General features: G+C 30.2%; 3 protein-coding genes across 5 annotated transcripts; 2 read left to right on the top strand and 1 right to left on the bottom strand.

The window, feature by feature from the left end:
* LOC117230766 (probable peroxisomal acyl-coenzyme A oxidase 1) lies at positions 1-6852 on the bottom strand. 2 transcript variants are annotated; one of them, XM_033488523.1, is made up of 12 exons: positions 6631-6852; positions 5989-6142; positions 2987-3146; positions 2537-2705; positions 2318-2441; positions 2117-2236; positions 1819-1934; positions 1496-1665; positions 1184-1346; positions 772-1115; positions 447-702; positions 1-327 (listed from the first exon to the last, which is right to left on the bottom strand). In XM_033488523.1, exons 2-12 carry the CDS (start codon positions 6116-6118, stop codon positions 67-69), a joined length of 2013 nt encoding a protein of 670 aa, XP_033344414.1. In that variant the 5' UTR covers positions 6119-6142; positions 6631-6852; the 3' UTR covers positions 1-66. The 2 variants fall into 2 exon arrangements, with proteins under 2 accessions (XP_033344414.1, XP_033344415.1); XM_033488524.1 differs by lacking the exon at positions 6631-6852 and adding an exon at positions 6244-6262.
* A 660-nt stretch (positions 6853-7512) lies between these two features.
* Positions 7513-8788, top strand: LOC117230683 (60S ribosomal protein L19). The gene is made up of 4 exons (XM_033488368.1): positions 7513-7611; positions 7959-8065; positions 8134-8297; positions 8400-8788. The coding sequence occupies exons 1-4, from the start codon at positions 7607-7609 to the stop codon at positions 8724-8726; spliced, it is 603 nt and encodes a 200-aa protein (XP_033344259.1). The 5' UTR covers positions 7513-7606; the 3' UTR covers positions 8727-8788.
* Positions 8789-9250: 462 nt separating this feature from the next.
* LOC117230596 (translation initiation factor eIF-2B subunit delta) lies at positions 9251-12273 on the top strand. 2 transcript variants are annotated; one of them, XM_033488193.1, is made up of 7 exons: positions 9251-9378; positions 9828-9887; positions 10024-10973; positions 11055-11182; positions 11262-11439; positions 11519-11699; positions 11820-12273. In XM_033488193.1, the coding sequence occupies exons 3-7, from the start codon at positions 10065-10067 to the stop codon at positions 12026-12028; spliced, it is 1605 nt and encodes a 534-aa protein (XP_033344084.1). In that variant the 5' UTR covers positions 9251-9378; positions 9828-9887; positions 10024-10064; the 3' UTR covers positions 12029-12273. The 2 variants fall into 2 exon arrangements, with proteins under 2 accessions (XP_033344084.1, XP_033344083.1); XM_033488192.1 differs by having other exon boundaries at positions 9252-9378; positions 9828-9950.
* The last annotated feature ends 108 nt before the right edge of the window (positions 12274-12381 follow it).

Genomic DNA, 12381 nt, shown 5'->3' with positions numbered 1-12381 from the left:
TCCAATCGCCACAAAACAAATACGAGATAATAATTATGATTAAATATTTCCTTTAAAAAGATTACACTATAAATTACTCTTAAGAAATGGTTTTAAGTATTTTTCAAAAGATATGTTCACAGCTTCACGGTTCAGAGGACTCTTCATGGCTTCTTGAAACAATCGTTCGTAAACGTTACCATCGTAAGCACCCAAAGCCGAGCAAAGAATATGGTCATCGAAATCGAAACCGTCAACGATTCCTACAGCATTTCGACGGATTGTCGTCAGCAAATATTCCAAGCGTGAATGAAGTGTCTCCACATGCTCTTTCTGCATAGAAGAAAACTAAAAAAGAGAAAGAGATGAATCACTCTTGAATTCAAATTATCCTACAGCATATAGTAATAAATTTTTTCTTCTTTCGCAGTTCTCTGTGATTAGTTTCGAAAAAAATCAATACTTACCCGAAGAAAATTACCAACGTTTCTCAAAGCCCAATATACGATATACAGTTCGCAGAGTTGAAACATTACTTGACGAAATTCTTCAGACTTCGAGTTTAACTGTTTAACAGCTTTTGCAAATGTCTTTACAATGAAAACTCGAGCGTGAGCTTCCGCACACTGAGTCAGTTCGGTGCCCGTTTGGTTCCACGCCTCCTCCATCGGAACTCCGTCACGTATTCTGCGATCCAAATGTTCTGCTGCTAAACGAACAAATCTACGGAATGGTAAGAATAATAAGAATACCTATGCAATTACTTAGCAATATTTAATGTATGCATTATACCCTGCGGCTACCGCGTCATAGGCATCAATCAGACATTCCAAATCGTTACTCCAACGACGATGTTTTACTCCTTTTGCTGCTTCGTTAAGATACTCTACAGAATCTGGCAATGGTTCACCTTTCATAGCTTGTTTCCATGATTTTACGAGGTACCTAGCTGTTTGCAAAAGTAGGACTGTGTTTTCTCCTTCGTAAGTACAGACTGCAGTGGCCAATCCGTAAAGTCCTGGCAGATTGCTGGCAGTCATGTATCCATGTCCACCACAAGATAACCGAAGTTGCTCTATTCCAGCTGCTGTATCTGCAGATACAACTGCTTTTAGGCAACATGACAAAGAATGTAACTGCAAAAGAAATTAATAGATCTAGAAATATGAAGAAAAATATATTACTATAAAGGGTATAAACCAACCTCCGGTAGTTTTTCATAATCTGCCTGGTGCAATTGACTTTGCACCGTATTATACATATCCCAAACCCAACTGGCAGTAACTTTTATTGCGAAACATGTGGCAATATGAGGGAAGATTTTGTATTGTTGCGTTACGTAATCGAGAATCTGTACCTCTGGTTGTCTAAAAGGAAAGAATAAAACAAATACTAATTTGGTATCAGCAGGAGAGATTTAATTTTAATTAAAAGAAACATTTCCAATGGAGGCATTTTTTAATAAAGGGACATAGGGCAGTCGATGTTACTGGAAATTGTTTTTAACACAACATACTCCGGATTTATTTGACCTTGACGTCTTACTACGCTGTATCGAACCGCAATAGTAACAGCTTTCATTAAATAGTGTAGGAGGTCCTGCAGCAACATTACTCGAACGAACACCATCGTACCGTACGTTAACTTATCATTCATAGATTTTATGTATGTTCCATCCTCTAGTACCTACAACAAGAAATGTAACTTTACAATTTGTTCTAATGATTATTACGATGTCTGAACAATTCTGTTTATACAGATTACGAACATAATTTTCCTTTCAAGTTCACAATCACCACATGACATTGCACTTCTTACACCAATTTTATGAAAATTTACCTTGGAATTCTTCATCAACATATTCTCCCGTGGTATCCTAAAGTCACGAAATCCGAGAAACCCATTGTTAACGCCGTTCATCCCCAATTTTGTACCAATTTCTCCAATTATAATGCCTAAGAATTACATACAGATTAAATTTACTGTTTGCTATATCTATTGTTCAGCAAATTATAAACAAGGAAGTTGTTTGATTTCATAATTGTTGTTTGATAATGTGAACAGTTTGTTCTCTTTTCTACACATTGCAATATAATATACAATTAATTACAAACGATTAAGACATTTATTTGTATACCCTTTAAAGGTTTGTGTGTCTCCACATCTCTTAATTGTACAATAAATGGATGAATTCCCCTACATTCTCCCTGGGTGTATAATTGCGCAACGACTATTGCATGGTTTGCAGTGTGACCCACTGAAAATTTTAATTGTAAATAAATCATACTGTTTTAGTGAACAACATTATTATTATGTTAAACAATTACAATATACTTACGTCCGCCTGGCCACCATTTGTAGGACGTCAAAGTTGGACTATTCAAAACGAACTCTTTCGTTTCCGGATCGTACGTTGCAGTAGTTTCCAAACCCCTGAGAAACGTTCCATGGCCTAGTTCGGTCTAAGGTAGAAGTGCAAGATTAAATTTACTTGAGAAACTTTTAGAATCTGTGACCATCCTCCTGTTTAAAAAGAATGTTCTCCCTTACGTATTACCTGTGCATATGTTCCTATAACATCGCCAGCCCAAGCTCTGTTTATCCAATATGCTTGCTGTTCAGAATTTGCTTGTCCCAGAATAGAGGGTAGAAACATAGCATAATGCAGGACCAATGGATTTCCACCTTCGAACAGTGCAGACCCAAGTCTTGCTCCAATGATATGTCTGCAAAGGTACTACATTGAGGATGTTTTCTGTTTTTGCTATTGTATAACCAAGGAAGTCCTATTATCCTTTAACACTGAAAGAAAATATCTAAATGATATAGAAAAAAGCTAATTTAATCTTTAGTATAATTATCCCCTTATTCCATAACATTGAGAAATATGACATTGCATATTTCGTTTTATCTAAAAATGTAGGAATATTTCTTTTGTCACATAAGAAATGTTGGAACTTGCTTGATTATGTAACAGTTTCCTTGAGATGAACTTTAACATGCTTACAAGAGAAGATCAATATCTTCTTTTCCTGAGCATTGCAATTCTCTAACTTTGTGAAGAACATTGCAGGCAATTTGTAAAGAATCTTCATATATTTCTTTATGACTCTTATATTTCATTGCTACATTTTCTTTTAATGCCAGATCATCCAAAAAATATTGTTCTGAAAATAAAAATTGTCACATAAGCACATATAAAATAATGAAAAAGAAAATAGAAAGATGGAAACACTAGTAGAATAAAATGCAACAATTAAACATGTGTGCAATTTTTATTAGGGAACGTTATAAATGTATAAAATTTTTAACATTTACTATTAACAGTTATATAACTATATAACTAACAGTTACTATTATTCATTAACTGTTTGCAGAATTAAATACAAGGAATATAATAGATATGTACTCACGTTTAACATACATATGAAATGTAATGTAGTACATACTGCATAATGACTATGTTGTAAGTTGTAAATGCATACCAACTTGTATTGTATTATATTGTAACTTCGTTTAATGTTTAATATGTATGGATGCATTCCAATGTAGATGAAGATAAACTCAATGTTTAAAGTCAATGTTTATGTCTTTGCAAATTTAGTAGTATTCTTAGTAGAAATATATGGACTATGTAAATTATTTTACAACAGAACTGATTTCTACTTTTATTGTGTAATAAATATATTTAAACAAATGTTATTGTGTCAGTGATACAGTAACAAAGTAAGAAAATATTAAACGTAATGGGATACAATGAAAAGAATAATGTCAATCAATTTATAGATAATTAATAAATAATACATAGCAATAATTTACTGCTTAATTATTTATTCATTTAATAATTTATTGTTCATTAGTCGCTTACAATAATTTTGGTTTATAATAATTCAATTTCACATATAAATGAAACATATCACAAGTACATACATAAATAATTATGATAAAAATATTTTTAGATTATAACGTGCGGATTGATATGAAATTCAACTATACCGTTCACCACACAATTGTTAGAATTTACATCATACACTAGAGTTCCAAATAAAATAAAATATTTGAGAACTGGTTTTTCACAACATTATCCAATAATTTAAAAAAAATCAGAATCGCGAAAAAAATAGCGGCGTTTTTTTATAACTTTCATATTTTAATCTGTAATGAAAATGTAAACAATACGTTTTGTAAATTTGTGTCAGTTATATCCATGCTGAAAACTTCATTGGAATCGGTTGATGCAGGAACAAATGACAGACATTGATACGTGAAAAAAGATAGATAGATATACATATAGATGCATTGCAGTTACACACCCGAAGTCGCGGAAAAATACGATTTGCATGACTTCTAACCGTTCGTAGATCATAGCAACGATTACCAATTTCAATGAAATTTTCAGCATATATATTCATGTATAAATGACATAAATCTACAAAATTTATTTTTTAAATTTTTATTATACACTCAGATAAAAGAGTTGTAAAAAGCAACGTTTACTGTTTCCATAATTTTCATAATAATAATAATGTAACCATAATTTCATCAAAAATTTTTTACACATCATCTAATAAACAAATCCTTGTAACTCAGAAAAACTCAAGCCACGATCGGTCCTATTTTTAAAAAGTCATTGCGTTTTAAAGAATGTACCAATAGTATTCGATACTGTAATTCTTTGATAAAATAAATTTTTTTCTTACATTCTCTGAATTTTATGAAAAAATCTATAAAATTATTTCTTTTACGTTCGGTGTTGCGTACGCGCAACACTGTACTTTTCAAAATTACTAATTAACTAAACATGCTATCATATTAAAAAAAACCTACCAAATAAAGTGTAATTATATTACTGATACACTTAATAAAAACTAATTTTTCTCAAAGCCGAAAAAGACATTTGGATTCGATTATTTAATATTTTTTTCATCATTATTATTGTGGCACAATTTTAATCTGTAATTTAGAAATTCATACTGAAAACATTGTAAATGTATTGTTACAATACCATTAAATTATGAGAAGCATTATGAGATATTATGAGAAGCATTAAAGCACATAATATAAAGATCGTTTGTATGAAGAATTTTCATTATGAATTAGATGCAGTTGATTCTGATGATTAGTAGTGACTGAATTGTGTGAATTAGCAATGATTAATAGATCTGTATCCTATTTAACAGTAAAAAATGTAAATAATACATCTGTTTAACATGAATCAACTTGATAGATCAGTTATATTAAAAAACAGAATAGATCACTTATTATCCCTAGAACATCACCTAGGGATTTTTCTATTAAGAATTCTCATCTATTCATTCTATCAACGAAACTGTTCAGTTTTCTCACAAAAACCAATGCAGATTTTATATACTATCTGATATTACATAAATTTGATAAAGATATCAATAAATTTATTAGTGATAATATAAGAAAATTTTATCACTGATTATAGTTACAATTTACGTTCCATAACGAAATAATAGCGTACAAATTCAAGATATTCCCAGAAATTTAATATTTTCACAATTTCTACATAATATATATGTATTTAATTACTTTTGATCTTCGAACATGTATAAAAACTTTTTTGTATAATTTATAAGTACAATAAAAAATCTTTGAGCGGAAATGATACATTTAGTACATATGTACAAATTGTCAAAATATTTATAGAATGTGCTACTTTATCGCGACGTATAGGTGGTTATAGATTATAGGAATCGGTTTATATCTCTAATCTGAAATGGACTTTGAAATGACTTAATTACCAACTTCGTTAACTAATAACATTCTTTCCATTTATTTTCAGTATTAATACTCTATATTTTTACAAATAAAATAGTAATATATAATTATATTTCGATCTCGTTAAAAGCAAATATTAATTTTGCTAAAATAGGAAATATTAATTATGCTAGTTCTTAATAATTGCGAAAAAGAAAGAAATCACTTGTCATGTTTAATAATTGGTGTTAAACTAAGAAGATAAATAATTTAAACTGCGTATACCTTGATCACGGCGTCGTTTCGTCTTTTCTGGACTGCCATCGAAAAGATATGTAACTTCCACAGGGTCAAACGTACATCTACTTCGTTCATATTGTAGATCCTTGTTCATGTTCATTTTCTGCTGCTTCATGTTATAGAGATTACTTTATACCGTCTACAAATGTAAAAGTGAATGCCAGGTCGATCAACGCACTTATCTATCTTAATATTATCTGTTACTCAAATGCACGATTTTATATATAAATATAGTTATACGTCACAGTGATGAACTGAATATCATTAATGGTAGTTATTCCCGTTAGAATTTCCACACAATTGTATATTATATGTGTATGTAACAGCTTGGAACCTTTATATATAACTGATTCACCGTCTTTCTCTATAATACGGGCTACGACATATATATGTTCATACGATGCAGAAAAATCGTAAATTGTAAAATAAATAATCAGTTACAGTACCGTCTGGCATTTTAAGACTAACCGTCCCTATGTAATAGCTTGTATTGCTTTAAGATTTACTTGCTTGTAATAATTACTTGTAATAACTTCTAACTAACAGTCTCTTATTTACAACTAGAAAAGCTTCATATCATTATTTTGAGAAATTATATATAAAATATTTTATACGTATACACAGTACCTTGATTTTGTATTACACATTTTTTTGTACGGTCCTGGCCAAAGTACTAAGTCCTTATGTACCCTCATGTCTATCTGTTCCCACCAATTTCTCCATCTTATAAATGAAGCATGATTAATATTCGAACTTACTACTGCACTTGCGCTGTAGTTGCAATCTTATCGATACGAAAACGGTACCCACATTCGACATAACAACATAAAAAGGATATAACCTATTCTATATCACATCTTTGCTTATTGACCAACCCTCTTTTTGGCGGGAAATTATAATTTCGAATATGTCTCGATCATATATCAGGTCATATGTCAGGACCCCTTTACACAATTGAACTAATATTATTACTGAAACTTTTTCAAGTAAGAAATTACAAGTTATCAGACTGTAAAAGAGGAGACAAAAATATAACAACAAGGCTTTATATTCAATATATCCCAACGTGTTTTAAAAGTAAGTTAGATTGGAAACATATTTCATTGAATATTTACATCATAATGCCTTAACTTAATTTGTCGCATTTTATTGTTATTATTTAATAATCTGAGCGATATATTTTACATATTATATAAATGTAGACATTCCTGTATAAAATAGTGTTTGGATTTTTACATTTCATGTATTCATTTCGAAATTATCGTCATTTGAAGTTAGAATTCCAATTCACCTTTCGGGGCCCCATCAACTTCAGCTTTGATACACATTACAAATTACAGATCAGCTTATTATCTCAGTTACCATAAAATAAAAGAAATACATGCATATATTAAAAAATATTTTTCACTATGAAAAAAAATGATAAATGATGCTTTTTTAATTTAGACTATTTTCATAATCACCGATACAATAGTACTGAATTTGTAAAATTATTCAAAATAATATTGTCCTTCTCTATTACTTCCGCTTAATGTCGATACGTAGGAAACGTTGATTCCGCCATCTTACAATTCTTTGCTGAAAGGAACTTGTACACTTCGTTATGAGGTACGAACCGTCCAGAAATTTATAACTACATTTTAACAATATTCACTCAAATTTAATTCATATTATTTACAACATCAATAGAAAGATCTGTATTAACTAGTATTTAGTTGAAATTATTATATTTTACACATTTTATATTGAATAGTTTGTTGACGACTGACCACATGGTTTCATGATTGAGATTTGTGTATTTTAGGTGTATAATTTCATGTCTAGAAAATTACAATTGAATTGTAGTAAATGTTGTGTATATAAATCATATCAGAATGACGTTTTAAAGCGATAAAAACTGTATTTGATATTAATAATTAGTTATCACAACATAACCTCACTTTTTGATGTTACAGTTCGTTAAAACTACAGAAGAGGCTTGCAGCCTCTGTTATGCGATGTGGTAAAAAGAAGGTCTGGTTAGATCCCAATGAAATTAACGAAATTGCAAACACAAATTCTCGTACGTTCTTCTGTGAAAATTAAATTCTGATGTATATAAGTTTTTATTTACTTATTTTTCTTCTTAAGGGCAAAGCATTAGAAAGCTGATTAAGGACGGTCTTATTATTAAGAAACCTGTTGCTGTTCATTCAAGAGCTCGAGTTCGCAAAAATACAGAAGCTAGACGTAAAGGGCGTCATTGTGGTTTTGGTAAAAGAAAAGGTACAGCAAATGCTCGTACACCTCAAAAGGTAAATATAAATTTTCATAATTATCCTTTAGAAAATCATTTCTTCGTTACATACATAAATTATAATAGTGTACTAAAAATAAATTATATTATTTCTTTCCAGGATCTTTGGATCCAAAGAATGAGAGTTCTTCGTAGACTCCTGAAGAAATATCGTGAAACAAAAAAGATTGATAGACATCTCTATCATTCCCTGTACATGAAGGCTAAGGGTAACGTGTTCAAGAATAAGAGAGTTTTAATGGAATTCATCCATAAAAAGAAGGCTGAGAAAGCAAGAGCAGAGATGCTTTCGGATCAAGCAGAGGCGCGTCGTACTAAAGTTAGGGAAGCGCGTAAACGCAGAGCAGAACGTATTGCTACAAAGAAACAAGAATTACTGCAGTCATACCAGCGTGAAGATGAAGCCGCAGCAGCGCAAAAAAAGTGATCTAACAATTTTACAGATTGTTGTATAAATAAAATCTAAAAAACATTTACTTCTTTTAATCTGATTGCTGGTTACCATTTTTATTCTTTGTAAAGATGTGAGATACATATATAATTTGCATATATAATACATGCATAAAGATAAATTCATATAACATTACATTTTACTCAATAATAGTGGAACGGTTTTTTAATTATTAATATTATCATTATTGTTTATTTTAATTATTCCAATTGTTCATAATAATTACCTGAAGTGGGATATTAGTCGTGTTTTGAATATTTAATTTTTGTTTGACATGCTTTTAATTTTATATTTTAATGAAATTTTTTACATTAAGAATCACATTTCCTTCAAATAAATGTTTATTTACTGCTAATATATTTATAAATGAAACTATCAATTATATATGTAGTTCAAATTTATATATCGAAATCTGTATTTATTTAATATTTCTATTTATAGCATAAACTAAGGATTTGTTTTTAAAGCTAATATATAATTGTGCCTGCAGATGGAAGCACTATTATTTCCTAAAGCCATAGGATATAGCGAAAGTATCGAGTATATAACCAAAATTTGACTAAAAGTTAAGAAACACCATTCTTTCAACGACGCACGCTTTTAAGAAATATATTTTACAATATAAAAGGTATTTATGTCAATATTCGAATATTCAAATGAAGAATTATTTTATTCTGATGTCCATTAAAAATAAAGCACTCACAATAGGTTAGGAACATGAAATTAAGGCGTACGAAATAATAAAATCTTGAAATAAAAAAGATAATAAAATATCGTTTGCCAAAGTAAATAACATTTTTACAAAATTGTATGTATGCTGCACCCGTATGAAGCAATTTATATATTCTAATAAATAGGCTTATTCAATAATAAATATTATTTCGTAATACATTTTAAGTAATTTAAATTGTATAACGAATCGTCATGTCTATATTTAAAAAGTAATATAAGAGATATATTTAATATTTTGTATTACATGAACGATAATTATTTTAATAAATGAATAAATATTTCCAAAGAAAAATGATATTTTAATCAATAGTTTATGATTTTTTAAAGTTGAATTATTGTTTACAGCTGTATTCTCCTCATGTCTTACTGAGAACTAATACACTGATGATGGAGCAAGAGGAACATGTCCGTAAATATTTATATGTTTCAACTTAGTACAAGAATTTCTAATTCCTTTCTTTTCGTATTGTACGATTATTTTCCTATGTAATTGAGAAGATTATTAATTCAAATTCATGAAATTGATGAAATTTGTTTGCAGAGGATACTGAATTTGAAAGATCAGCAGTTACATCAATCAAAATGACCAACAAAAAAGGAACTGTTCCAGAAAAATCAAGAGAGGAAATAAAAGCAGAACGCGAAGCAAAGAAAGCTGCTAAAGCTAATGCTAAGGCAAAGGCTAAATCGACTAAAACGTCAAACAAAGACCCTTCCGATAATAATAAACCTATCCCTTCCAATAGTACTAAGATTAAAAAAAGCAGTGGTATACCAGAAACTGTAACTAACAAAAATATTGAATCTCCTAATGAAGTACTAGTACCGGTACCAGAACCAGTACCAGTACCAGTAATCAGTAAGACCCCAAATACATGTGAAAAAAATGAGAAAATAGTACCAGAAAGCGGTAGTGAAGGGAAGAGCAAAGCGGTATTACGAGCTGAAAGAAGAGCAAAGCAAGAAGCACAAAGAGCAGCCAAACAACAAATTTTATCAGAAAAAAGTAAAGTTAGAAGTAAGGAAGAAAATAATAAAAATAATAGTAATAAACCTGTAACACACACTACCAGTGTGACAGATATAGTGAAAAAAGTATCAACACAAAAAAAAATCATTCAAAAAATTAACACTCATGAAATAAATCTGTTCAAACATTTATATCACGAAAGAGAACAGGCCATTGCTGATGTATCCTTTGTCAATTCGAATATACACCCGGCAATAATTAGATTAGGTACGCAATATGCAAGCAAAGTAATTGTAGGCAGCAACGCAAGATGCGTTGCTCTTTTAGCTGCTGTTAAGCAACTTATTCAGGACTTTGAAAGGCCACCACAGGCTGACTTTATCCGAGGTTTCGAAGCAAATTTGCAAGAATCTGTAGCCTACTTGCATCATTGTAGGCCATTGGCTGTTTCAATGCAGAATGCATTAAGGCACTTAAAATGGCAAATGGCACAGTTTCCCTCTTCATTGTCTGATGAGGATGTGAGTAATTTTATACACATTTTCGTTTGATATATGTTTGATGATATTTTTGAAATGAAATAAAAATGTCGTATGTTTTAGGCAAAAAATAAATTAAGTAATGCAATAGATACCTATATACGGGAGCAAATAGAACTTGCTGATAAGGCAATATCGATAACTATACAAACTAAAATATCCAATGGAGATGTTATCTTAACTTATGGCTAGTGAGTTCTTATTTTGAAGACATCTTAGAAAGCCTCTGTATATTTTCAACATTTGCAATAAAATTTATATTGTTTACAGTTCATCTTTGATACATAAAATATTGTTAGACGCGCATACTGCGGGTAAAGAATTTCGTGTTATTGTCGTGGATGGAAGACCATGGTTAGAAGGGAAAGAACAACTTAGGCGTTTAGCGAAACATGAAATTGAATGCTCTTACATTTTAATTAATGCTTTAAGTTACGTGATGCCTGAAGTAAGCAGAACTGAAAGATGATTTTTATATTACTTAAATACTTTTTAAGATTATTGACAATAATAAGACTACTGAATAGGTGAGCAAAGTGTTTCTTGGTGCTCATGCGATATTAGCGAATGGTGCGGTAATGTCGAGAGTTGGTACCGCTCAGGTTGCCTTAATGGCCAGAGCGTTTAATATTCCAGTGTTAGTTGCTTGCGAAACTCATAAGTCTTGCGAACGCGTACAGACAGATTCTATTGTCTACAATGAATTAGGTAAGCAGAAGACTTTATGCGTGTTTTTATATCACCAATTTATTTATTCATAATTATTCTATATTAATATAATGTATGTATATATTTTTATTTGTTTCTCTATTGGTGATTCATTCATAGGAAATGCAGATGAGCTAGTACAAGATTATGGAAATGGTGCGCAAAAATCATTATTAACGAACTGGAGAACAAGAAAGTCGTTGAATCTTTTAAATATTATGTACGATGTTACACCAGCTAATTTAGTGACAGCTGTTGTTACAGAATTAGCTATTCTACCATGCACTAGTGTTCCTGTGATTTTACGTATTAAGCCATCGGAGATATAAATTTTACTATGCCTCGATTATTTCACATAGCGTTCAAATATCAATATAAAACGTGTAATTACCGCGTTCTCTATACCCGTGTATATAAATTTGTTTTTAGTCGAATTTTCAAAATTGTAACACTTCAAGAACAGGGAAATATACACTGCGACCTGCTTTTTTACTCATGCCTTTAAAGTAATTATTTTACATACTATTATTGTATATTATGTTGTATACCTTAAAATAAATTTCTGAAACCTTAATTGTATAATTATATTTTGTTAGTATATTTCTGTGCTATTAGAATAGAGCATTGTAAGAGATAACTGAAAGATACAATATAACATACTACTAAATTTATTGAAAGAAAA

This window comes from Bombus vosnesenskii, unplaced genomic scaffold, assembly GCF_011952255.1.
Source record: "Bombus vosnesenskii isolate JDL3184/JDL3185 unplaced genomic scaffold, Bvos_JDL3184-5_v1.1 scf7180000013267, whole genome shotgun sequence".
NCBI lineage: Eukaryota > Metazoa > Arthropoda > Insecta > Hymenoptera > Apidae > Bombus > Bombus vosnesenskii.
This window is presented reverse-complemented; position numbering and strand designations above follow the sequence as displayed.

Bases quoted from the DNA above. Each gene is read 5' to 3' on its own strand.
- LOC117230683 (XM_033488368.1), top strand. The intron at 8,066-8,133 runs GTACGTTCTTCT...TTTCTTCTTAAG, and splicing joins AATTGCAAACACAAATTCTC to GGCAAAGCATTAGAAAGCTG. The intron at 8,298-8,399 runs GTAAATATAAAT...ATTTCTTTCCAG, and splicing joins ATGCTCGTACACCTCAAAAG to GATCTTTGGATCCAAAGAAT.
- LOC117230766 (XM_033488523.1), bottom strand. From the start codon at position 6,118: ATGAAGCAGCAGAAAATGAACATGAACAAGGATCTACAATATGAACGA. The intron at 1,935-2,116 runs GTATACAAATAA...TGTAATTCTTAG, and splicing joins GACACACAAACCTTTAAAGG to GCATTATAATTGGAGAAATT. The intron at 1,347-1,495 runs GTATGTTGTGTT...CTTTCCTTTTAG, and splicing joins CAAGGTCAAATAAATCCGGA to ACAACCAGAGGTACAGATTC.
- LOC117230596 (XM_033488193.1), top strand. From the start codon at position 10,065: ATGACCAACAAAAAAGGAACTGTTCCAGAAAAATCAAGAGAGGAAATA. The intron at 10,974-11,054 runs GTGAGTAATTTT...CGTATGTTTTAG, and splicing joins CTTCATTGTCTGATGAGGAT to GCAAAAAATAAATTAAGTAA. The intron at 11,700-11,819 runs GTAAGCAGAAGA...ATTCATTCATAG, and splicing joins TATTGTCTACAATGAATTAG to GAAATGCAGATGAGCTAGTA.